Source organism: Nyctibius grandis, chromosome 2 (assembly GCF_013368605.1).
Source record: "Nyctibius grandis isolate bNycGra1 chromosome 2, bNycGra1.pri, whole genome shotgun sequence".
NCBI lineage: Eukaryota > Metazoa > Chordata > Aves > Nyctibiiformes > Nyctibiidae > Nyctibius > Nyctibius grandis.
In genome coordinates, this window is record NC_090659.1 from 41,236,091 (window position 1) to 41,262,024 (window position 25,934).

General features: G+C 46.6%; 2 protein-coding genes across 3 annotated transcripts in view; one reads left to right on the forward strand and one right to left on the reverse strand.

Annotated features, from left to right (window-relative positions):
- Positions 1–12,871: 12,871 nt before the first annotated feature.
- LOC137660421 (nuclease SbcCD subunit C-like) lies at positions 12,872–17,153 on the reverse strand. The gene is made up of 3 exons (XM_068395284.1): positions 16,038–17,153; positions 13,423–13,470; positions 12,872–13,336 (listed from the first exon to the last, which is right to left on the reverse strand). The coding sequence occupies exons 1-2, from the start codon at positions 17,151–17,153 to the stop codon at positions 13,462–13,464; spliced, it is 1,125 nt and encodes a 374-aa protein (XP_068251385.1). The 3' UTR covers positions 12,872–13,336; positions 13,423–13,461.
- Positions 17,154–23,720: 6,567 nt separating this feature from the next.
- The window catches only part of ARHGAP6 (Rho GTPase activating protein 6), a 360,077-nt gene continuing 357,863 nt past the window's right edge, over positions 23,721–25,934 (forward strand). For both annotated transcript variants that reach the window (XM_068422687.1, XM_068422696.1), the window contains exon 1: positions 23,721–24,224. In XM_068422687.1, coding sequence (XP_068278788.1) covers positions 23,721–24,224 — 504 coding nt within the window. The remainder of the gene's footprint in view (positions 24,225–25,934) is intronic.

Below are 25,934 nucleotides of genomic sequence, written 5' to 3' on the forward strand. Positions count from 1 at the left end.
GGCATGTGAAACAAAAGGGCCCGCTCTGGGAGGAAGGGGAAGTACAGATTGCCTAACAGAAGTTACAACAATTGAGCAAAAGCAACGGGTTTGAAAGAGAGTTTCTAGTTTCGTTTCTTGAGCACAGGGGCCAGGGAGCCAGAGACCTGAGGGCTGGAAAGTGGAAGGGGAAAAATTAAGCCAGTTTAGGTAGTATTACAGGCATATGGGACACACCAAAAAAGGAGATTGTTGAATGATGGCAGTACCAAGTAACAAAAAAATTGGCTGCAAAATTGAGTATAATTTTCTTCATCTGTCCTCTTTACTCCCACAGTGTATCTGTCTCCTTACCTTTGAGATTTCCATGGGACCAAGAGTATTTCCACCTTTTCTTTGCTGATTAGAGCCATGGAGTGCCTTAAAGATCATTTTATTTATTTATTTATTGCAAAATCAACACCCTGATTTTAACCAAGTTCCAAGCTGCTGAGTTAGGAGTGTCAGTGGGTGAGAAGGAAAACAAAACAGCAGCAGAAGCGGGAAAGAGTGTCCTAGTTTGAGTGCCAAGCTCAGAGAGGGGCTCCGGAGCAGAGTGGTGGTGGGTGGCAGGGATGCCGGCAGGGGCCTGAGATGGGGACCTCGGGAGGGACCACGGTGGTGGTGAGCATGAGGACCAACTGAGAACGAGAGGCACATTCATGGCACTGAAAGGTGTGGTGAGGAAAGAGCAGGTGGGAGGACATGCAGAGCCTCGGGCAAAGAGAGAGAAGGGGAGGGTGCTGCTATGGGAAACGGGGCATAGAGAGGCTCTGGCATATGACATGAGGAGACAGCTGTAGGAAACCAGGTGCATGATGATGGCTCCAGCCATCAGGCAAGGGGAAAAAAGTTCACAGGGGTGTTTTTACTCTGACTTGCAATAAAAATAATTTTTAGAAATTAAAGCAAGGATAAACAACAGAGGAGGAAAGAAACAAACAGCGTAGGGACTATGTGTAAAGAATAGAAGGCTCAGAAGAAACTTTAGAAGAGGCATGCTTCAGATTTAATAAATAATCCTGCATTGTAGGCCTGTATTGACAAAGAGCAAGTGGTGTCCTTGAAAGGTGCCTTCTCAAATGATGTCTCTTCCTTATCAGTAAGAAATAGGACTAGGTCTAGTAACCACCTCCAACTTTCTCTAAAAATGTTTTGGTTCATCTGAGAAAAAAAAAAACAAACTTATTTTTTTCAGAACAAAAAGTCAGCTCAAACAAACAGAGAGTGCTTTTTCTTTTAATCTTTTGGTTTGTTTAAGGAGCTGAAAAATCAGCCTGATGCTCAGCCAGAGCAGTTGCAGGTACTTTGCAAGCTGCAAAAGTTCACCCCTTGCCAGGGCACACTAAAACGCATCTCTCTGCACAGGGCAGAGTAGGAGCTCGCACAGAGTTACTGACCGGCACGACGTTTCCAGTCCTGCACTGTAACTTACTGACACGACTTGGAAATGTGCCTTATTTGCATTGCTTGGCTTATGGGTCGTTTAGCACATCCCAAAGAGACTGACAAAGCAGCTCCTTATTCATGGGCTGCTGCCAAGCTGACCCTGAGGACTGCTCTGAATTACACTGCTCTGCAGTAGGGACCCTTATGCCAACAGGCATATTTCAGAGCTGCACTAACTGTGACCTCTTGCTTTCAGCAGGCACATCTCTGACGCTGGCAGGAGGCCAGGTGAGTGCCGCATAGGGCCAGCTTTGCTGACTCACATTCGCCATACATCCTCCTGCACTGCTGAAATCCTCAGCTGACCTGCGAACAACGCAAAGGAGGATGTATGCATCCCTAATGCTCTAACTCAGAACACCTCAGCCTAGTTTTTATGATGTTATGCTTAGACTTACCAGTTGTCTGTGAGCTGCAGGATGGGTGTACATGATTAAATTCAAACAGCAGAGCCTCCACATTTGTAAGTTTTCAACTTGAAAGCAAAATAAATATCTAAATGTAATGGGAATAAAAAAAGATTAGAATTAACAATATATCAAATTAACCATTTCAATATATTGTCCATTGGTTGGCCAGGACTCATTACAGTATTCCTGTTTACACTGAAAACACAAACATTAGCTGGATGTGAGCATGCAGGCAGTTAATGGAAAAAAATGGATGGACTCTATGTGCTCTTTCTCTTGATTTAAGATATCAAACTACTGCATGTGCATACAAAGAAATACACTTGAGTTCTGCTTTCCACTTTGGGCAGCTACTAACTCACCATTTACATTCCAAATGATTATTTATTTTGTTTATCTCTTCCCATCTTTTTCCCAGGACACATGGTTGTCCTCAGAATAAATTCTCCCCCTTAAAGCTCCACAACATGTTAGAACTCATTTCTCCAGCCAGAAGGAAAATCTGTGTAATAATTTCTGTGTTATGAAACATACCATCTACTAAAAGTTGGTAAAAATCAAAGTACTCGTTCGTTATTTGCTCTGTAGTCTGCTGGGAGATCTAAAAGCAATAAATGAAAAGACTCTTAGTGCCTCAGGAGGATAATGAGAACTTTTATTGCCCAGGAAAGAAAAGTTTATATTGAGGCTTAGTGGATACCCATCCTGTGCATGTGAAGATGCATCCTGTTTTAAAATATGACAAATATTTTTCTGATGGTGGGAAATTTTCCTGGGATACAAGAATGATGTGCACCAAGAGAGCAACCAAAAGACACTGTGTCTTACCAACTGTTTGTGATCTGGCTTTCTGTCCTCACTCCACTTTTAGCTAGGTTGGTTCAACAAGAGGTGCCTTGAATTTACGTGACAAGCTCTGGGGTGCACTTGTGAGGTAGCAGGTGCCCCTCCTGATGCAGCACATCCACAGCTACTGGTAGCGCAGCACCACAGGCAGCCTGCTTCCCACCAGAAGATTCCCTCTCTGCTTGAGAGCTGGGAAAATTCTGACGGCTCCAAGAGACATTTCTGAATTGCAAATGTGGCTTTGAATAAAACAGACATATGCAGCCATTTATTTATTTATTTATGCTTAGACCATTGACATTCATTTCAGACTTGAAAATGAAATTAGCTTCATATTTACATATGTGGTTTTTATGTATTTATATAAACTTAGCTTTATATTTTGGGGGAAGAGGAATAAAGGTAGCCAGGCAAAATACTTCGGCCTCCTGTACAGCAGCTGGCAGCATTACATGCAGGTCTAATCATTGCCGCAGTTTGGACTGGTGTGACTTGGATCCAACACTCTCCTGTGCGTAGACTTCTTTGTGAGTAAAGTCTTGGCTTTGTAGCTCACGCTACAGAGGTGGACATCTGACCTGTCCAAAGTGACTGATGAGTAGCAGTTCACCTCCTTCGTGTTTCTGTCTCTCTGGAGGCAGTGTTAATAGCGAGCAGTTTAGCACCACGCAGGGACTCAGACTGGCCAGACCGATGTCACTGGGATGCTGCCACAGCTCTGCGGTACCTAATGCCAGGATTGGCTCAGCCACCTCTGCACCAAGCATCTCCCTTCCCCCGTAGTGACAGTGAAGCTGCAGGGAGTCTGTCATGCCAGTGCCACAGTCGGGCATATGCCATGGGTTCAGCTTTCTCTCCTTGGCTTCTTGTCTGCAGCTCCGGGGGATTTTTCACGTGGGTTTTTTTGTATTGGTATTGGGAAGGCTTACTATTATTCTGCTTAAAAGCCTGGATGAGAGAAATTCAGTGCAGCGTTAGAGGCACAATACAGCTGAGCTACACCAAATGCCTCTCGAGAGGCAGCATGTTGAGATCATGGGCTGGTTGGTACAAGAGCTTCTGTCTTGGGAAGAGCCAGGACAGTGTCCAAAGGAAAAATCTCACCATCTGGAATCACTTGTATGAGAGCCCATCATTTCTAAATCCCTAAGCGCTAGATCCTACAGTCTGCACACGCCCAAACCCACGATTAATACTGACAGGGGAAATGGCTGCAAACAATCTTGAAACAAGAGTTTCTTCCTGTTAAATACAAATGAAATGCCAAGTTTAAAACTGCAATCAAGCTTTTTAATTGCTCCTTTCAGCTGTGGTTTTGTAAGAAGTAGAAAACAACTGCACAAGCATTGGTTAATTTAGAAAAGTCTACTCTGAAGGGAGATTTTTCAAAATTTTAGGCATAATAAAACAGAGGCATTTTTACATTGTGCCAGAAAAACTCCAAGTTAACAAAAAAAGCCTGGCTCCAAGCCGGACCACCAAAATAGAAACTAAAGATAGTGCTACAAATATAGTCTCAGAAATCGGTTCACATCAATTTGATTATCCTCTAAGTGAAAAAAAATAAGGAATGATTTAAAATTTCTGATTTAATAATGCTTTGAAAAATCCCACTTATATTGTAGGCCGTCTCCATTAATGTAAAAGCCAAGACTCATTTTTTTTTGTTGTTAGCACACACACCTTTGTGCATTAACCAGTTGCATGGCAAGATGATTATAATGTACTTCTAAGGATTTGCAGTAAAGATAAAGAAATTTCTGTGCAAATTCCTACATTAATCCATTTTCCTTTCATGGAGTAAAAAGGAGCAAAAATATATTAAAATAATTGAGGTGGGTTTTCAGTACCTTTTCTGTTTTATAGAAATTGCTGTTTTCTGAAAAAAAAACCAAAACAAACCAAACAACTTTTCTGACACTGCACTTGTTAAAATAACATCTTCAACAATGAAAACCCTTGTTTGGAAATACTTTTATAAATAAATGTAATAATAAATTAATGTACACAGGTGTGATGCTGAACATAAGGGGCCCATCTGTTGAGAAAAATGGGAGTAATTTTTATATAGTTGCAGTTGGAGCAGCTTCACTTTTAAAAAAATGGGTTAAGAGATTTTTTTTGGCATAATGATGAATCTAAGGTCAGATGGCTAAGCTTTGTTTTAGAAACATGAGAAGCAGAAGCTTCTACTGTAAAGAACAGCACGGTGTCTTAGAGGACATGAGACCTGACAGGAACAAACGTGAGGACACAGAAGTTGAGCTTCTCTTACCTGCTACCTAGCAGAGGTATTTAGAGATGTTGAAAGCACCTGCATCCAGAAGAAATTAGAAGAAATGTTGGGATATTTGAAAATTATGCAGGCTGAATAGTCCATCTTTAAAGAAAATGCTGAGAAATTGCAGAGGGCCCTGGCAAACCATCACACTACACAGAACAACAATAGGTAAAAATCCAGCACACATAAAAGCAAAGTAGCACACACAGAAGATAACCCACGAGTATATCTCGGAGGGCTCTAAACAGTTTCTACTCAGGGCATTGCCACTGACTGCCCTCTGGGAACTCCTAGTCAAAAACAAAAAAAAAGAAAAAAAAATAATTCCAGGACAAAGACTGGAGTAGAAACTGCAATAGGAAATATCACAGTGAAGAGCTATTCATATGCCACACTCAACAATTGGACCTGTACAATGCATCTTTATCATTTCTGACCTGTCTCTCAGTATTGACTGTCTTTAGCACGACACGCAGCAGTCTGACAGACTTTGCTATTTCCTTACTTCTTGAAAAAGGCTTCCAGGTAAAGCGTATTTCCCATAGCATATTGTTGATTGTGTTTTCTCCAGCCTCCCATAGCTCTGTAGCCACAATTTCCAATGCTTACACACGAATTTGTACAACTCAGCTTTTCTAGACATCAACTAAATTCATGCTTCTCTCAGCCCAGGCATCATGGGGAACAGGGTGGTGAACTGACCCTTTCCAGCTGCCAAAGCCTCAGCAGCAGGCACGGCAGAGAAGGAAGGAGGAATAGCAGGGAATCTATAGCCAGCCCCAAACTTCATGCCTTTTCTGGAGCCCTGTGTAAGTACTAGCATGTGGTGTGGGTGCATTTCCTACTTCCCTCAAATCCTTAAAATGGCCATCATAGGTGAAGGTCATTAAATATTAAGACAACTCTCCCATCCTGAGCTGTCTGAAAGGGCTCACACCTCTTCACCAACCCACCAGGGTACTGCTGACTCTGCCTCTGGTCCTGCCTGTTTTCAAAGGGTGCAGCAACAGAGAGGGGAGGATCAGGTAAATTGCACTTTCTATAGCTTCCTAAATAACTCTAGGCATTAAAACAGCAATACAGAAGTTAATTTAATTGCCAGTAGTTTTGAGCAGAGCAAACTAACAAACGAAGCTATCTCAAGCTAACATTTTGAAGCTTTCAGGTTCTTGCTTGACCAGGCCCAGAATTTGCAACACTATTTTTAAAACACTCGCTGCATCAAACAGGCACACATGCTCAAGGCAACACCCCCATCTCAAGAAAGTCACTTCTGCATTTTGAAAGAGAGGTAAAATATGTTTTCATTTCTTGTGGCTTCCCAGGTTAAGCCACAGAGTCAGCCATCTCACCAGGACATGTTTTGTCAAATAATTTTCTCCTCCTACCACAGCCAAACCATCCCTTGCCCATCCAGCTCTGCCATGATACACAGGGCATGCTGTGATGTGCGGCTAGGCAACACAAGCTATAGCAATAAGCAGGTTTACCTTTTCCGTTCCTCCACCACTGTGAGATACGAACCAAGCTATAACCAACGTTTCCCGGTCTTCGGAAAGCTTAGTAGCATTCATTGCACTTTTCTTACACTCGTGAGGAAACATCTCTACCAGCCCTCCTCACCCATTTCTTGCTTCCAGTGATTCTCTCTTGCAGCAGTTTCACAGAACAAAGTGTCAAGATTGAAGCTGCAGGAACACCAGAAAAAAAAAAAACAACACAAAAAAAGAAGAGTTTCTTCGTTTCCATGCTTTATGGAAAGTGCTCACTCAGAGGCTGTGGGCTGGAGAGATCAAGAGAAGCAAAAAGGTACCGCATATCTCAGAGCCCAGCAGTTCAGTTGTTGTGAACCAGCAGGGAACCAGGTGGCCCAAGGTCTTGTTCTCAACTTCTCCACTTTGGGAAGTGCTCCAGATTAACTGCTTCCTCATACAAGAGGCAGGTAAAGGGTATGCTTATCCATTCCTCTCCCTTCTGGTGGGGAACAACTGAGATTACTTACACTTCTGTGCAATACAGGGCCACAAGCAACTTGTGCTGCTTTCAACAGCACAACAATGTTGTTACATGCTGAAAATTTGTTTTCAATGTTAGGAGCACTGACCAAAAAAAAATACTGTGTTTTTAAATGCTTGCTAAAAAAAAAACCAACAAAACCTTTTAAGTAATCTTAACACACTGGTAAATTGTATTGTTCTCTACCTTTTTTGTACTGAAGGATTCAGTTTTATTCCTTTTCATTTCCATGCAATCAAAACGTTTAAAATAGAAAATGCATGTTTTAGGAAGTGGTGCATACCAGATACCACCCACCCTCCTCTCAGAAAGCATTTGCAACTGTAGCTTATGTGTTGTTATTATTTCTTGCACATTCCAGTTATGCAATGTAAGTACTTTTTGTGTCTTTTTTTTTAAAAAAAAAAAAGCATGCTAAGGCATAAGAAGAGTGATCTTTTAAGCTCCCTCCTTGAGCTGCACGGCTCCGTAACCAGTTTCATTAAGTGCCCTCATGCCTGGTGGGTCAGCATCACCAGCAGCCTGGCCAGGGCTCATTTTTCTGCTCGTATATTGGCCTACAAAGCACCTACAGCAGTAACAATGTGCACACTTACTTTCTGGTACCAAATCTCATTGAGATACTCTGCCCATAACTTTTCCACTGTCCAATACCACATTAAGCTGGGTAGCTGAATCTTCTTTTCCTAAATGGGAAAGCAAAGGACAGATTGGGTCCCCTGAAGTCACTTTTTTGCCCTTCAATACCACCAAATTCATAGTGCTGCTTCCGGAAAACCTTCATGTTCTTGCAGATGTCATTTCTCCCAGCAATACAATGTAATGTCAATGAGATTTCCCCTGTTATCCACAAGTACTTGATAACAAAGTCACATATCTGGCTTGGGAGACTGTTGGTGAGGAAGAAAGGGCAAAGAAAATGACATGGAAAGAAGGAAAATGAAATGCTTCTCCTCCCAACCCACAGCACTTTGAGAAGCCTCTTGCTTCAAGTCCTTCATTAGCTGCACAGTCATATGAAGTGCAGCAAGACAGACACCTGCATGCCCTGAGCAAAAGCACCCTGAGAGATTTCCCCACCTCAAACTGATCTTTATTTTATTCTTAAGAATCCAATGTTGCTAACATTTGTAATCCCAGCACCTCTGTTAAGTACTAGGATAAACTTAATTCCCCAGCCTTAAGGGGAAAAATATCTTTTTGCTTAGCTCCACATGGATCATCCATGGGAGACATGTATACGGTAGGGAACCATCTGCATGCACTGGTCGTATTTCTTCCTGCCAAACACTGGCAAGAATGACATTTGACTGTTATGCAGTGAAAAAAACCCAGAGGAGATGAGGGAGGTATGGTAGAAGACGAATGACAGAATGCCCAAACAGAAGGTGGAGAGTTTAGGCAGGGGAGGTATGAACTCTTGGCCTGTGTTACACATTTAAAGGAGCTGTCTTGACTCTGTTTATGCCAGGGACATCTACAGGGGAAGACACAGTCCAGGTCCTCTGCCACCGGGTTGTCTTGCAGCTTATCAACTAAGCAGCCCCATCAGCTAACACCAGCACGCCCAGCCTTTTCACTGCCCACGACTGCCTGTGTAGAACAAGCCATGCAGAGTCATGGGCTGAGACTTCATATAGCCTTGTAACTTCATATAACCTCATATTTTGGGATAATATAGGGCATCTACGGACGCTTTGAACAACATCACCAATGCTGATGGTGCTTATAATATCTGAAGCCAGTGTAAGCCATATTTCCATTTTCAAACGACAATTCCTGACTTCAGATCATTAGGACTGCCATTTTAAGTGGTAAGTGGTATTTTCTACATCTGCTGATGCAGGTGCAGATGCAATGCTTGTATTATGTGGTTCAGAAAATAAACACCTGAAACCGAATGTGATCTGAGTTCTAGACTTTGCACAGAACCAAAAAAAAATTAAGCTAAATAGTGACTGAGTTTTGTGGAAGGATTTTATGGACACAAATGTTTGCAATTAAAATATTCAAAGAAAACAGATTTGGACGTAAACATTCCCCTGCTGCCCTGAAAATACTAACACAGCAACACTGCACTGAGACACTAGGAAGAAGAAAGTGTTCTTTAAAGTAAAGAAAGAGAAACAACCACCAAAAAAAAGGTAAAAGTACTTCTTGAAATATTTCAAGCTTACAAATATGTCATATACTGTAAAAATGTTCCTGCTTTTTAAATCTTGACTGCCATTTAGCTGATTGCCCAGTAAACTGCCAAACTGCAAAGATGCCAACTGGTTTTGATGAGAATTCCCAGTGGAAAAAAAAAAAACAAACAAATAAAAAGAAAATAAAAGAGAGTGCTGGACCCAGAAGATTATGTGGGTAAAAATTTATGTGCTGTACTGGGCTGGACTAATGCACATTGAACTTCGTGATAGGGTGAAAGTCAAACCTGAGTGCCTAAATAACAGGGGAAAAGTAAGATCTAGCTTTTAATTTCTCCAGATGAGTTTTCAGGGACATAATCTCTTTGTAGAAAGAACTGCCAAAAGCACTCCCATAGATATTATCAAATGTTGCAGTCCCTATTAAGCATATGACCTAAAAAAATGCTTGATAACTTCACTAGGCAACATTTCCACAAACATCTAGGCTGTTAGCACTGACTCACATCCCTCCCCTCAATGGTTACAACAGTCTCTGGGCTTTTGGTTTTGATTTTACCACAGGAGTGGACAGAAAGACCTGTTGCCAACTTCCCTGGCTTCTCAAAAACACATGAAACCTTGCAGGCAGCCGGGGAGTCTCCCGCGCGCACTCCATCTACGCACGCTTAGCCGCATACTAGATTTCTGCATGCTAGACCATACCAACTTGGCAGAACTACCTACACGGGGGTGAAAGGCTCCGTACGTGCAGACAGTCCGGTCAGACTCTGCCTGATCCCACGTGCTTGCTGTGTCCACCAGATTTTTATAAAGAAGAAAACAATAGTTGGTGAGATGATGGGAGAAAAAGGAAGATGGGAAAGCAACGGTTTAAGCTTAAACTGAAGTCACATTAAATAACTGACAGGATCTCATCACAGCTCAGAAGCAATAATTTTGTTCAACTGCAGATGCAACAGGTTACCCCACGTGCCAAATGTTCTGCTGTCATCTCACCTCTAAAGATACATCATTATACTAGTAAGGCCAGAAGAGTAGTGGCATCGTCTCATTTTTTCAGATGCTCCACTTATCTTGAACCTAACTGTCGCACACAGGTAGAAGCTGGAAATCACATTTATTTGACTACACCTTTGCTGAAGCCCAGCTCTAAACTCCCAAGCTGTGTCAGCTGGCTCAAAGACATATGTAATTTAGCTTCATCCCTTTCCAAGTTGCAACATATTTTGTGCTGTAAGAACCACATTGCACTGGTTTTAATTTGCTCTTTGTAATAACAATGCATGTCAATCCAGCACATGAAAAAGCACATCTGTGAAAAAAAAAAATCCTGTCTTGCTATAAATCCCTGAAAATAAACTTACCTGGAATTACTCCCCAAAAGTATGTGCTACTTAATTCTAGTCAACTGACAGAAAACTATTTTTCCATAAGATGCTGATCCTCCCAAACAAATCAATTTCCACACATTTTACAAGTATTCTCAACTGGAAGTTCCATCAGTCTTGGTGAAAAGCTTTGCTGCAACTTTGCACAAATGCTCAAGATTTTTTGCTTTGAAAAAAGCGTAAGAAATTGCAGCACCACAGAAAAGAGAACATCCCCCCCATGCTAAGTAATAGGGCTTACAGAAATAGTATTAAAAAAGTTCCTGTGTATCACCGATTTCCACCGCAGGTCAGTTACTGAACAAATAACAGAATTATGATTCATTTCCATGCTAAGCCTCTCACTGAACGTGTACTCTATCTTCACGCATCACTTAGTTAAAGGGTTATCCTCAATGCCTGCTTTCAGACAGCAGGCATCTTCGTGCTGCCTGCCACACCATGGAAATGACAGCAAGTTTAGCTTATAATCACCGAAAGAAATCTACTCATAAATCAGCAATGACAGAGGATACGCAACTCTGCACCACCACTCCAACACAGTCAGCACACCGACTCAACGAGGACAAGACATCATCAGGAGCTGTAAAGGTAAGATTCACCCACTGCCAATGACATACACAAACTCATGCAGTAACTAACTGTTGGAATTTCAAGAAACCCATCGAAGTCCAACAGTTTTAATGAGAAACTAATGGACAAGAAATTTCATGCAGAAGCTCACAGCACAGCAATGAGGAGGAAAGCACATGTGCAACAAGAAACAGCAAAGCAAGGATGCACAAGTACCACAGTGAAATTACTGTGTGGCTCAAAGACACATGATGAAGAACATGTTTATGAAGAAGGAAAAAAAAAAGGAGGGTGGTGGTGAAGTCCCACATGTCTTAAACCACTGCTAAGAATTTGAAAGGGAAGTTTCTTTATGAAAGCAGGCAGCAATTTTAAAGCAGCCACTGACACTGGAGAGCAAGGCAGAGCCCTGGCAATTGTCTACAGTAGACACAGAAGACAGGGTGGTCCAACGCAGCACCAGTAGCAACCAGGAAACTGGGAGGTGACAGAGTACCAGGAAGGGTACCAGACTGAATGAAGACTGGAGAGAGTAACAAACAAACCCAACAAATTCTTGGCAGAAGAACATTAGGAAGTGTTTCAGACTCTGTCGGGTGTGTTGCTCCCAAATAGGACAAGCAAAACAAAACTGTTGCTGCTCTGAGTCAGTAGGTTAAGACCTGCACTTGAGCAATTTGTCAGTGGGACTGAGGAGACCAACATCCGCTCATCCTTCCTTGTTCCACACCCCCCCCTCTTCCCACGGCTCTCCCCAAGTTCTACCCTTCCAAATCCTACAGCACTTCCTCGGAAGGAGATGCCTGCAGTGGTTCATGTGTAGCAATGATGGTGAAGAAACGTTAGCATGGACCAGCGAGTAACTTGAGTTCTAATTTCTTAAGAAAACAGGACAAGGGAAAAATGGCATGAGTGATCTGATTATCAAGCTTAAGCACCTTCTCAAAAATGGAAGGTATTTTTATAATTTGTAATTCCACCTGGAAAAGTGCTCTATATTCTACTGTATTGAATGCAGACATCTCAGCATTCACTGGATCAGAGTCCCATGTTGGAGGCCATTAAAATACTGGTATTTCAGTAGAGTGGCCCCGTTGATAGTTAAGAGGAAAAAAAGAGGCTAAGATTAAAGAACAGCATTTATATATAAAAATTTATTTAGGTGAAGTCACAAACAGTTTAATATCAATTTACAAACACTTCATGTTATGCATATTATTGAAACTATCAAGAAAGGTAAATGAAAGCAGATAATGGCAGCTTTTTCCTGAAACAACTAAAGGCATACCCTTACCATCATGCGCGTTACTGGATCATAGTATTACCTTGATCATACTCCCTAGTATGCAAGGGAAAAGGAAAAGAAAACAAAATACTGAGACGTAGAATGATTAAACTGTGAATCAGTGAATACGATTTTCATGAACACCAGACTACAAAGGTCTAGTCTGATGCTCAGGATCTTAAGTATTCTACGAGGATAAAAATAGAATAATAATTTAGGTCAATTATTATATTTGATCAAGAATTTTGTAATGCACAATTTGGCTATAACTGATTTCTGGCAATGACAGCAATGGTTAATGCATTTTTCAGAGAAGAATGGAGAGGCGATATTGAGCCTCACAGAATAATTCTGTTGACAACCTGAGTTATTATACCAAGTGTATGATACTATTTCAAGTCAAACATACATTTATGTTGCAGATATTCTCAATGAAATGGTAAAAGTAACAGCTGTGACAAGACAAGGTACGATTTATTTTTTTTTTTAAAACAAATAGAGTACACAGGTTTTTGAAGTGTCCGGTTGTGATCTGCAAAGATCCAGGATTGCACACAAGTTTGCTCAAATGAGGAGGGTTAATCTGCACATTAAATTGCCTTATACTTTCAAAGTAGTATTTTAGGGCAGGGTTCTCCTCCAGGAGACTGTTCCTGACCTCATTCAACCAATGTTCAATTTATTCACCTTCCTGAATCTTTGCCCTCTTTGGATAGTCTGTGACAAGTGCTGTGCTGCAGGAATTCCTGTTTTCCAGCAAACTGGCTTGCTCTGCAGGTTTGTAGTCCATTGTTACAATTGCTGATTGGGTAAAATGAATTTCCTACGTCTTCTCTAGCACAGCTTGCAACGCAACAGAAGCAGAGGTAAAAGAATGCACTAGAATACCAGAGCTCCACTTAAACACCAACGGAGTCAGGCTGTTGGCACCAATAAGAAATTCTGTGTTTAACAAATCTGCAAATTTTTAAGATCCAAAGTTAGTCAGTTTTATATATGAACTCACCCACTTAGTCTGACTGCCATCCCAACTGGCCTTCTGTTTTCATGGAGTCTGGAAAAAAAATTGAGAATTGTCTGAAGTTATACATACAGACATAAATTTGCAGGAATGAATCTCAGCTATCCTACATACATGCCGATTATTGCACTCAAACTAAAACTAGGGTTTCTCACTTTGTTCTCTCTGTGTAAAGCAAAGTTACAGCTCTTCACTGGTGCCTTAGAAAGGACAGCTAGCCTCAAACACAACACTTTGTTTTCCGTGAGTTTGTACTGGTTAACCTTCTGTGGAACTGCAGAACGAGAGATAATGGGCACTACATCAAGCTGAAATTTAAGGAGCCTTCAACTGAAAGGGGAAATGAAATCCAGTGAGACTGCCTAATGCTATCCTTTGAAGTTACAAAAAACAAAATCAGTTCAAACAAACAACCTGGAAGAAAAGATCTTTGTAAAACACCTCCTCTTCCTCTTGATAGCATAAACGTGGAAAAGCTTAGGTTCTGGACAAAGCTGTAAGTCCGTAAAAGCCTATTCTCTCCCATTTTAATTCTCCGATTCTTCTGCCCAAATGTGAAGTCACATCTTATTTCTCTGAAGTAGTTTTACACAACATAATTAGAGCTTGCAAGGAGCTGGAGGGGGTGCAGGGGAAACCCACAGGTCACCTCCAAGAGAGCAACACTTCCTTGCTGATGCTGCGTTGCCAGTGATAAACTCATGCTTTATCCTAGGCCTTGTCTACATTTAACAGCTACTCAAACCATTATTTCAGTTAAGGACTTTTTTCTCTTTTAAACAGTTATAAGAGACTATGTGCTACCGATTAAAAACTGCTCTAATAGAAAGGCGGTTGAACTCACACTGAACAATTGCACAACTTTCACTTTTGCTTTTCATTGTGCTGCTAAAGCACTACTGTTTTTGCAAACATTAAACTTTTGGTATTTTGTAAACTATTTAGTTAAAATAAACACATTTAATTTTTCTTTACACAATTTGCGCTTGCTTCTTCCAGATGTGGGGGGGCGGGGGAGGGAAGTAAAAAAAATATCAATGCCACTGCTAAAAATCAACTGGGAAATTTCCAGGAAACCAAAGGGGATTGAGACCTCTGGTGCCTCAGCAAACAACAGCACAAAGGTCTGCACTGACAGACTGGCTACTGTGGAAGAAGTTACAAGTCTGGTTAACATGACAAGCTGAAGATCCAGCGTCGGATGAGATGAAAGCTATGAGCCACTGCCCATCTGGTGCTCACATAAGGTCCGCAGCAGAACAAGAACTGAGCTGTTGTTCTTGAGAATGGAGAAATCTGAACGAGGTAGCAGAACAAGTTGCATAAATCTAGAGCATCAACCACAGAAGGCCACAAGGCCTGCACTAGGACCTGTTACATTATCCACTGCATGGTGTTTGCTCCGGTCTCTATTGCAAGTCAGCCCAGAGAAGTCACTTTCAATAGGTACCCAAGTCAGGACTTAGTGTGACACATCAAACATTTGCAGATGCCCTGAAAAAAGGGTCCTCCCTTTCCAGATCAGGCTAACAGAATCCAACGATTTAGCCACTCCTCGGCGCTGACAATACCTGGGCGGCACAGCATCTAATGAGCTAGCAAAAACCCTTCAGGAATGCAAAGATTCTTCCTAAGGTCCTAAAAAAAATTGCTTAGAAATAAACATGGCCAATATATAACAGAATCTCCCTACCATCATCCAGATGGCACGAAAATCAACATTTAGCATTCAGCATTTTCTGTGCTGGGGATTTGACAAACTACAGCCACCAGTATAAGAGAAGCAGCACAACCCCTAATATCGGCAGGCAGCCCTTTGTACCAGGCGGAGCTCGCTGTCACAGCTCAGGCAGTGGAGAGGGTAGATCTGCCCCTGTACATGACAGTTACACCAATTCAGTGACGCCTATACTGAAAGCAAAACCTTAAGATGATACACAATATCTTCCCTACTTCCCCTAATCACCCCCCACCATCTTCTCCCACAAAACAGGCCAGAACTTGTGGATTAAATCTGAGTCCCAAACCAGGTTAAATCTCCTGTGAATTTGCAAGCTGTGGCCATTCATATTGAAATTTATCTTTATTCACATCAATTTTTCTGGCCTCCCACCCAGCCTGCAACTGCCACATGCTGCCATAGTAACTGTAGAGTCTGTACTCTTTGTCTAACATATGGGTATCTGTATTGCTGAGAAAGTTAATTTTTTAAAGACAACTCAGGACAAAAAACACACCGTTCTTCTGATCTCTTAAGGAAGATACAATTAAATACCAAGTGAGGGATTTAGTGGGGCTCCTAATTTCTGGTGGCCAGAGTAAAAAACGCTACAATTGTTTGCTGAGTGCATGCTTTTCTCTCCAGCAACACCCACACCTCCCACGGTGGCCAGCTGGACAGCCGTGTGGCCCTGTGCCTCACCAGCTGATGACATGGCCCTAGGGTTAGCATGAGCAAAGTGTCAGTGCCGTGATACAAGAGCTGCCGACCAACTCAAGGGCACCCCAACTGCCCTCTTCTCCTCTTCCCCTCTGAGGGCGCATCATGCCCAGGCAGGAGAGCAGGGAAACACGCCGCCGCATCCGCCGGCCCATCACACCTGGCTTTTCTCTTCCTGCTTGGGGCTCTGGGACGGTGGTGGTGGTGTTGGTGGTGGTGGTGTGGCTGCCGTGGCCTGCGTCTCGCTCTCAGCACGTGGCTTCCTGCTGATGAGCGACTTGAGGGGCGCCATCCACTTCATCCAGAGGTCGAGGTCGACATCGCCCCAGGGCAGGCTGGGGTCCTTGGCCGCCCGCCGCCTAAAGTCCTCGTCGTAGTTCATCCACGAGGTGCCCCCGTACGTGGCGTGCAGCTTGCGGATGGTGTCCAGGTACTTGAACATGGCTCCGCAGCGCGCCGGGTGCTTCTCGCACACCACACTGGCATACACCAGGAAGGCCGAGACCCACTGGTCCAGCGTGTCCCCCGGGCGCGGGCCGTGCTCGGGGGCCAGCTCTGTGTGGAGCAAGGAAAAGAGGTCAATGAACTCCCCCCGCCAGATCCGCTCCTTGGTGGCCTTGGCCAGCTGGTAGCCCAGCGGCCGCCGCAGCCCCACGTAGGGGGTGGCCGCCGCCTCCGCCGCCGCCGCCTCGCCCTGCCCCGCCGCCGCGCCCGCTGCCGCCGCCGGGCTCCCGGCCGCGCCGCTCGCCGCCGCCGCTGCCTCGGCGCAGGGGCTGGCCGCTGCCGCCGCCGCCGCCGCCGCCGCCCCCAGCGCGGCCTGCCGCTCCAGCCAGCGCGGGTTCACGTAGACGGTCCGCAGGCGCGGCGCGGCCCCCGCCGCCGCTGCCGCCGCCGCCGCCCGCGCCGAGCCCTCGGCGCCGGGCTGGAGGCGCAGCACGGCCAGGGCGGCCGGCGCGCCGGCAGGCAGGTCGCTGCCCTCCCGCCGCGGGGCCGGCTGGGCCGCCGCCGGCACCTGGAGCAGCGAGGGCGCTGCCCAGGGCGGGGAGCCGCCTCTAGGCCCGGCCGCCGCCGCCAGCGCCTCTAGGCCCGGGAGGCCGAGCCGCGAGCCGGGCGCCACGGCGCCGAGCACCCATCGGGTCTCGGCGATCCCGCTGCGATCCCGGGGGCTCCGCGACCTCCCCTCCTCCCGGCACCCGGCGAGCGCCGTCCCCAGCGTCAGGGGGGCCGCGATTCCGGCCCGGCGCCGACGGCGGCTCCGCCGCTTCCCACGTGGCATCGGCGCGGCGGCTGCGGGCTGGGCGCGCGGCGGGGGGCGGGAGCTACGGCCCGGCGGGGCGGGGCGGGGCCGGGCCGGGGGGGCGGGGCCTGCCCCTCCGCCCCCCGCCGCTCTGCGGCCCCGGTCTCTGTCCCGGCGCCGTGCCCAGGCGCGCTGTGTGGTGGCTGCCCCCGGTGAGCGGGGGGGTGAGGCGGTCCCGGGGGTGTCTCGTAGGTTTGTGCCGTTTGGCACTTAAATGCTGGCCTTGGAGCATGTAACATATATACTCTCTCTCTCTAACTATATATAACTGTATAGTGTAGTGTATATATGGACACTATATATATACACTACATATACACCATATAAAACCCCCGTGATATATAATTATATTTATAATATATAGTGTACATATATACACACACTATATATAACTATATATATACACGACTGTACAGTAGGTACCCAGAAGCTCTCACTCATGTCATTATTATTGCTTCAGCACAGCAAACGTTTCGAGGAGTAATGACGTTCCATCACTTTTCCCTTTCAGCATAAATGAGCATCTTTTTCTCTCGATAGAAAATGGCCTTTTTTTTTTTAAGGGTGCTATCACCCAGATTCAGCTGTCCTAGCTAAGAACTGAGTAGCCAGTCTGGGCAAACACTTGCCAAGACTCCTCAGAGCGTCTCAGCAACCGACCTGCAGAGCCCCATGCCAGGTAAGAAATAGGGGAATGTGTGACTTCACGGGGACGCAGCCCTACAGGCAATTTCCCTTCTAGTCACATCAAGACACTTCCTCTGGCACAGCCATACGCGTCTTACCAAGGTCACTGACAAAACACACGGTGGCCTCTGTAGAAACAGGACCAGGCCACCGCAGTACTTGGTCAACACCTAGGTGAAGGTCAGACACCACGGGAACCAAAGCTGGGTGCTGGCTCCTCATGTGGATTTCAGTTATGCACCCACTCCCCCAGCTGCTTCCACAAACGCTTCTGGAGCACTTTCTCCTCTGGAGAAGCAGCTTTGAACGCTATGCTGAAATGCCTAGAGATCACTTTCACTGTAATAGAGACAGAAGTTCTGTAAAAAACATAACAGCTCCCCCGCCTTCACAGAAAAACTGAAAGAGTTAAAATTTAACTATAAGTCTTTTTGTCCAAAAAATCAAATCCCAGGAATTAAAAAATTACAAATTCTTCTGTAAGAAAACAGTAAGGTAGAAGAGTGGCTTCGCTCTTCTTATGCTTAATAAATTCTGAAGAAATAGTAACAGTAGCAAAATGCTCCTATTTTCTAAGTCACCTTTCTTCTCAGAGATTTTGCTCAGAAGTCTGAGCAAAATAGTCTTTGCTTAATTCTTGAGAATAATACATTCACATTTTGATAAACATTTATTTAAAAAAAAAAGTTACCAAAACAGGCACAACTGTGATGAGCTTTTAAATATTTTGATTTTAAATTCTGTCCAGTATCTCCTTCTAATTCCAGATCAATGGGGCATTAATAACACCAGAGATTGTTAAAAGTACAGTAACACCATAATTTCTCTAAAGTGTGCCCATGCAGCAAGCTTGCTAGTAAGACAGGTGATACACATTTATACAAAATGTCTGGAAATTTTTGAAGGTTAAGGTTTTCTTGACTTTAACTCACAATTCATATTTGGTTAGGGTCACAGAGTCATTCAAGTTGGAGGGGACCTCCCTTGCAGGTACTGGAATGCTGCCATTAGTTTTCCCAGGCTGAACAAATCCAGCTTTCCTGGCATCTCCTCGCAGGGCAAATGCTCCAGCTCCCAACTGCCTTGGTGGCCCTCCAAGGGCCTTGCTGAAGTTTACCAAGGTCCTCCTTAACTGGGAGTACCCAAACTAGATACAGTATTCCAGATGAGGTCTATTGAATGCTGTGTAAAAGGCAATAATCACTTCCCTTCGTCTATTGACCATGCTTCTGTCGATACAGCCCAGGATGCTGTTAGCTTTCATCCCTGCCAGGTTTTCTTGCTGGCCTATGTTTGGCCTATTGATCACCAGGGCACCTGGGTCCTTCCCGCCAGAGCTGCTCCCCAGCCTATCAGTGCCTAGCCCATAGAAATGCAGGGGGTTAGTCCACACCAAGTGCGTTTGTCTTTGTTGAATTTCTTAAGATTTCTGTTTTCCCATTCATGTGGCCTATCTAGGTCCCTCTAAATGACAGCCCCATCCTGCAGTGTGTTGACTGTCCGCCTTAATTTGATGTTGTCCACAAACTGTATGAGAGTGCACTGTCTCCTCCAGGCTATTGATACAGATATTAAACAGGACAGGTCTCAAGACAGACTTCTGAAGAACTTGTAACCAGCTTCCGAGTAGAGTATGAACCATTACTCACTATGATCCGATCAGTTTTTCTCTCATCTAATTGCCTCAACCAGGAAGCTGCAGGAGACTGTGACAAAATCCTCCTATCCACTGCTCTCTCATCACCCATGTATCAAGGCAGGTGATCAGATTGGTTAGGCATGATATACCCTTGGTAAATCCATGCTGGGTCCTTCCAGTCACCTTTTTCTCATCTATATGCTCAGAAATGGCTTCCAAGAGAACTTGCTTCTGTGATTTTCCCAAAGTGAAGCTCACCAGCCTGTAGCTCCTTGGATTGTCCTTGCTCTTTTGGAAGATGAAGTGCAACATTAGGTACCTCTCCAAATCTCCATGACCTTTCAAAGATAAAAAGTGGCATTGCAGTGACATTGGCCAGCCCTCTGAGCACCTGGCTGGTTCCCCAGACTTGCATAGGTTGGGATTCCTCAGGAGAAGATCCCTGACTCAGTCCTTTTCCACTACTAACAGATTGTCTTCTCCTTGAGGCACAAAGGGCTGGTGGACTTTGTTGGTCTGTGTGCTAAGACTGAAGGTATTTTGGAATAAAACTGAAGACTGGAAAGTCATAATTGTCAAATGCATTCATCTCTCAAAATATTTCTGAATTTTTATTGCATTATTGATCCACATCACTACTGCTCACTTTCAGAAACACAGGCTTGAAAAGTTGAGATCTTTCATGTTGCAGTAAGTCAGCCGACTACTGCATAAGGCAGCGATGGGAAGTGAGACAGAACAAAGAATAAACATTCTCACTGGATTTAAGCTTTCACTGTAAAAAAATACGACAGCGCAAACTGTTAGGAAAGCCTTTCTGACTCCAGCAGTCAGCACATCCACTGTCTACATTGCTACTCCCAGCTCCAGGAAGCACAGCCTAATCTCTTGACTGCTATTGCAACCTTACGGGCAGCAGTTACGTGAACAGCTTTGCTTCAGAAGAGGAGGGCTGATGACTAGTATTGGATCAACTAGTATTGTCTCACTATTCTTCTGCTTATATGGCTATACCGCTGATGCCTTTTGGCTGGAGGTTAGTGCTAAGGCTTGGGGACTAGAGCTGTCTTTTTGTTCTGTGCTAGTCCAGTGCCCACCAGAGCCCCAGAGCCTAGCTGCATAGGGGGTGCTGCCAGGTCTCACAATAATGTAGTTCATAGTGATAACAAACAGCAACTTAAAAAATATTCAGAAAGTGCTTATATTGCTGTTGCCCCCAAAAGATACAGACAGCAGCAAAGATAGGTAATGAAGTTGTCTACACGAAGCATATGCTGGCTTTACCCATTGAATCACAGCTGTGATTCTCCAGGTCTCTGTCTCACAAAACCCATCCTCCAGTTTTTCATGAAGGCTCCCGTGGAGAAAACCAGCTGGGTGATATTAATACTTGGGCTGAAGCACGTGGAAATAAGAATGCTTTGCTCCCACTTCATTTAGAGTAGTTGTAAGCTGACATAGGCTCCTAACATTGCACTTATCTGATCGTTTCCATCTCCTTTCACAGGCTGTGTGTGCAGGGTGTAAGGATCTGAGCCTGCACTTGGAGGTTTGCCTGCTGGCAGCTGGATGTGCCTGAGAGTATCAGCTCTTCAAAGTGGGCAATGCACCTTACTGAGAACGGCAGGAACCATTTCCAGTGGATTTTGGAGGCAGGTGTGATTGTCCTCTCTGCTCCTCATGTGATTACAGCTCTGAATTTCCCCCCTGCCTTTTTTCCTCATGTCTTCCTGTCCTTTCACGTTCTGATGATACATTTGCAGAGGACCAAAGTGAACACTTAGAGCCACGTGACTGTAAAGCTGTGTTGCAGACGTGTGTCTCTCAACCAAATTGCTAGCATGGGCACAGAACTGCAGAAACAAACTCAAATTGTTGTTTTATGCTTCAGACCTCCTTTTTAGTCTCAAGCATGAGACCTTATTGAAGGCATTAATGAGGAGGCAAAATGAAGCTTTAAACAGAAACAGCTGCAACCTTAGCTGTGGAGGAACTAGCAACATTTGGAATTTAGCAATAGAACAGTTTATTAAAATAAGGGGAAAAAGCTCCTTTCTGGACAAAAAAAAATGGAAGAAAAAAATCCTATTTGGAAACATCACATAAAACCAGAACACCTCCCTTTGAAAGTGGATGGGCTAGTGTGCTTTCTCCTTATGAACCTTAAATAATGCCACAAAGGAAAGAACTGTCTACTCCCTCTATTGATGAAACTAGAAAATGCCGCCACAGAGCATTTACCTGCACAGGCTCCAGGACGCCTGGGAGGACAACACAATGCTGCGCTAGGGTTTGAGGAGAAAACGCAGCATGAGGAGAAAATAACCCTTGTGTTGTGCTTGAGCGCTTTTTTTCCTAAATAGCCAATCTTTTGCTAAGGAATTTTAAGAGTTGTCTGCGATACTTTTGGGGCAACCGTGGCGATGGTGGTTTCTCAGGTCAAAAGAAGGATGCTTAGGCCTCATGGAATCAGTAGGCTAATGGTGATTTCATCTGAGACTGGGGAGACTCAAGACTTTCACTGGAGCTCTTGGCTAGTTTGTCCTTAGGCATCTTCCACTCCCTCCATAAATAAAAGTGTAGGTCCAGAAGCAAAAAGGATATGGGTTTGTATATTTTGCTCTTCATCTTGAAAAATGTAAAGGCTGTATTCCTCACTGACCACAGAGCGACAGATCTGAACTCACCCGTTAAGCTAACGGTTAGCTGCAGCTTAATAAAGTTGATACAGTAAGGAAACGATGCTGCGGGGCCTCCAGAAAGAACCTGACAAGCATTGCTGTCGAACTGCTTCCAATGAGGGGAGGACTCGGTGTTCCCGGTTGGGAGAGCGGGGCAGGAGTCAGATCCTGCGCTGAGGGACTGTTTCCTTCTCTCTGGGAGAAGGAGCTGGCGGACTGGCTGCCAGCCTTCTTGGGGTTTGTGGTGTTCTTCCTCTGTGTGCGTTCTGCTCCTGCATTTCTTAATGGTTTTGACTTTCCCAAGTTTGCTCCTTTCTCCTGATGAAGGTTTCCTTGCCTATGCTTGGAAAGAGAGCAGGGAAAGTCTTTACAGAGGATCAAACAAGTTTAGTTATCGGTCCTGAGGAGGCTTAGCTTCATTGCTCCCATGCCTTTTTTTCTGCTGCCGTCACCTACCCAGGTTATCCATGCTGCCTGTGGGACTCACGTCCACATGGGTTGTTCTGCACAAACTGTCAGACAGGAGGAGCAGAGTGTGCCTTCAGGTGTTTGTTGTGGTTAAATACGTAAAACCGTCTTCTCAAATTGGCACAGGATGGAAAGAGAGGCTTGGGTCGGAACATGATTGCTGGCCGAACTCCGCTGAAGACCCTGTCCCGGTAGCCCTACAGACGCGTGCTGTACACTGCGAGCACCCCGCCTACTCCTCCAAGGTTTCCCTGAAGGCACCAGCTGTCCCCGACACGGCGGCGGAGGACACGGAGGTCCCACAACCCGGAGCCCAGCGCGCCCCCGCCGCTCACCAGCGAACACCGGCGGGACGGGGACGCGGGGTTGGACCTGGCAGGGCCAGGCCGGGGCTTTTCCCGGCTGCGCCTCCGGAACGATCGCACCGAAAAACGACCGTCCCTCACTACTCGATCCCTCCGCAACCGCACGGTGCCAGCGCGGCCGCAGCGCCCCGTCGGGGCCGCCCGGGGCAGCGTCCGGCAGCCGCAGTCCCGGTGCCCGTGCAATCCAGCGGGACTGCCGGCCGCCGCGACCCCGACGTGGGCTCCCCACGGCGGCGTCGGGCTGCGGGCGGCACCGGGACCGGCTCTCCCCGCCTCGGGGGGAGGCAGGCGGGCTCTGCCACCCGGGGACCCGACGGGGTGGGGGGAGCGGCGAGCGGCTCCCGGGCGCATCGCGGCCGAGGGGGGTGTGACCCTGGCAGGCTGCGGCGAGCCGAGATAAAAGCTCCGCTGCTGCCTCCTTCCCTCCCCTTTTCTCTCGTAACTTTTTTTTTTCCTTTCCCTTTCCCTCCCTCTCCCTCCCAGCAAAGTGACCGCGGCAGCGGCAGCCCCGGAGCAGCCCCAGCGCCGGACGCCGCCATGAGCCCCCCGGTGCCGCCGTCGGGCCGCGCCGCCGGGGGCTGAGCCCGGGCGCGGGGGACGCCCCGAGAGCCGCGCCGCTCCGCGCTTCCGCGGCGGGGGTCGGAGGCAGAGGCAGCGACAGCCCGGGACCCCCGGCCGTCCCCGCCGTGGGGCAGCGGCCGCCGCGATGTCGGCGCAGAGCCTGCTGAGCAGCGTCTTCTCCTGCTCCTCCCCGGCCGCCGCCGCCCCCGCCGCCGCCAAGAGCCTCTCCAAGCGGAGGCTCCGCCAGACGCGTAGCCTCGACCCCGCCATCATCGGCAGCGGCCGGGAGGACGGCGAGGGCGCGGGGCGGGCGCCGCGGGCGCGGGCCGCCGGCAGCCCCCCGGGGGAGCGCCGCGGTCCTCGGGGCGCCCCGCCGCCCCATGGCGCCTCCTTCTCCACCCCCAGCACCCCGCTGGAGCGGTCGCCGCCGGGCAGCGCCCTCTTCGACGAGGAGAGCCCCCGCGGGAAGCGGAGCTCCGGCTGGGAGCTGCCCTTCCTGGCGCGCACCCCCTCGGCCTCGGCGCTGAGCGGCCCCGCCGGCCCCGCCAACAGCATCTTCTCCTCGCCCAGGCGCTGGCTCCAGCAGAGGAAGGGGCAGCCCTCGCCGCCCGGGCCTCGCCCCGCCGCCTACGTCGTGTGGAACTCCGAGGTAGGCCCGCCCGCCCCCGGGGGACGGGCACCCGCCGCGCCGCCCTCGCCCCCACCGTGCGCCGCCGACGCCCGCCCGCCCCGTCGGAGCGGCCCCGCAGGCGCCGGTCGCCGGGACGGGGCGGCCCCGCGAGCCCCTGTCCTCGGCGCGCGTGTCCGCGGGAGAGCCGGGCACCGTCCCGGGCTGCCGCTGCGGTGCCGTCGAGGCCGCCGTGGGGAGAGGGCACGGGTGTTAGTGCCAGGATCTGTGGCGTTGGTGGGGCGGGCAGCAACGTTTCATGTTGCTTCGACGCGCTCCGTGTATAGTTGTCTCGGGCATGTAAAACCTTCCCCTCCCAGTTTCACACCTTGTAAACTGAAGTATGCGATGGCTTCCAACAAGATAGATGAATTATTTTTAATGTGCACACCCAGTGAGCTGTGATTTATTTGACAATGCGCATGTGTCAAAACCAGATGAGGAGCGATCGTATTCCAAGACAAATCCAGCTCTGCAATGCAAATATTTATTCGTTTAACTTGGACGTTGTCGATGTTGGGCTGCAGATACCATACCATGTGGACGAATGTATTCAAAGAATGTGGCATTGTTTCTTGATAGTGCTTGCTCGGCGAGTTGGTTGTGCGCAGCCCTTTGTCGCGGGAGAAGAAGAAATGTTTTGTTTGAAGAAATTCACCATCCTGTTTGTGGCGATGAGGTTTCCAGCTTAACTGTTGAGTAGTGCCTCCTGGAGCTTTTGGGTTGGGGTCGGAAGGCAGCCTTTTCCTTTTATTTCCGTTTCCATTTCCATTTCTGTTTAAGATGTAGTTATTATAACTAGCCAATACTAACTAGATCTGTCAACCAAACAGCCCCATTGTTTCAGTGGGATGCAGAAATTCTTGAAAAATCGTTGCCTTGCACAGTGATCTGGGATCTAAAGCCAAACTAGACACCGTGACGGCACAAGATGACAAAAAAGGAGTTTTTAAGGGCAAAGGCTGCCTCTCACCCCGAATGAGCCCCCGCACCCTCCTGCTAGCTTGGTGTATAAAAGCTGTCAACATCTCCCGGTTGGGATGGAGTGTCAGCACCTGGGTGGTGACTTCAGGCGTGGCGTTGGCTAGTGGTGAAAGAGGCAGTGAAGATTTTTAGTGGTTTTCAAAAATGGATTATTATTAAGTCTTGTGATCAGAAGTTACTCTTGGCAGTATTTCGTCTTGATGCTCGAATTCTAAGTTAGCTAAAAATTCATGATTTCAAAGGAAGTTGGTGGGAGTTGCAGTGTCAGTGACAAAAAACCTCCAGTGAGACAGTGGATACTCACACTAATTAAGGGTAAGTTGGCTGCTTATCTACTTACGATTTGATAAGGAACATCAAAAAGTCTAAGATACGTAAGATTTCCTGTGCAGAGTTTCCTGAGTCAAAGACTCAGAGCGTGGTCTCTGATCTGCAGCTGTAGCCAGGTATCCCTGTTTTCACTGAATCCACATGAAGGTGTCAGACACTCATTGATTTAATTAATGTCTGAAGGTGTTGGACACACAGTTAATTTACCTGGCATTTGTTCCAGGTCTGTATGTTGTCAAACCACATAGCACAGCACACCTTCAGACTGCAAGTTTAAAAGTACCATTATTTTTCCTACTTTGGTATGTATCTAGCATTTTTACATAGACAAACCTTTTTTTGGGGGGGGGGAAGGAGTTATATTTTTAATAATGTGGT

What these genes read in the sequence shown, in the direction of transcription:
- LOC137660421 (XM_068395284.1), bottom strand. Translation starts at nt 17,153, where the DNA reads ATGCCACGTGGGAAGCGGCGGAGCCGCCGTCGGCGCCGGGCCGGAATC.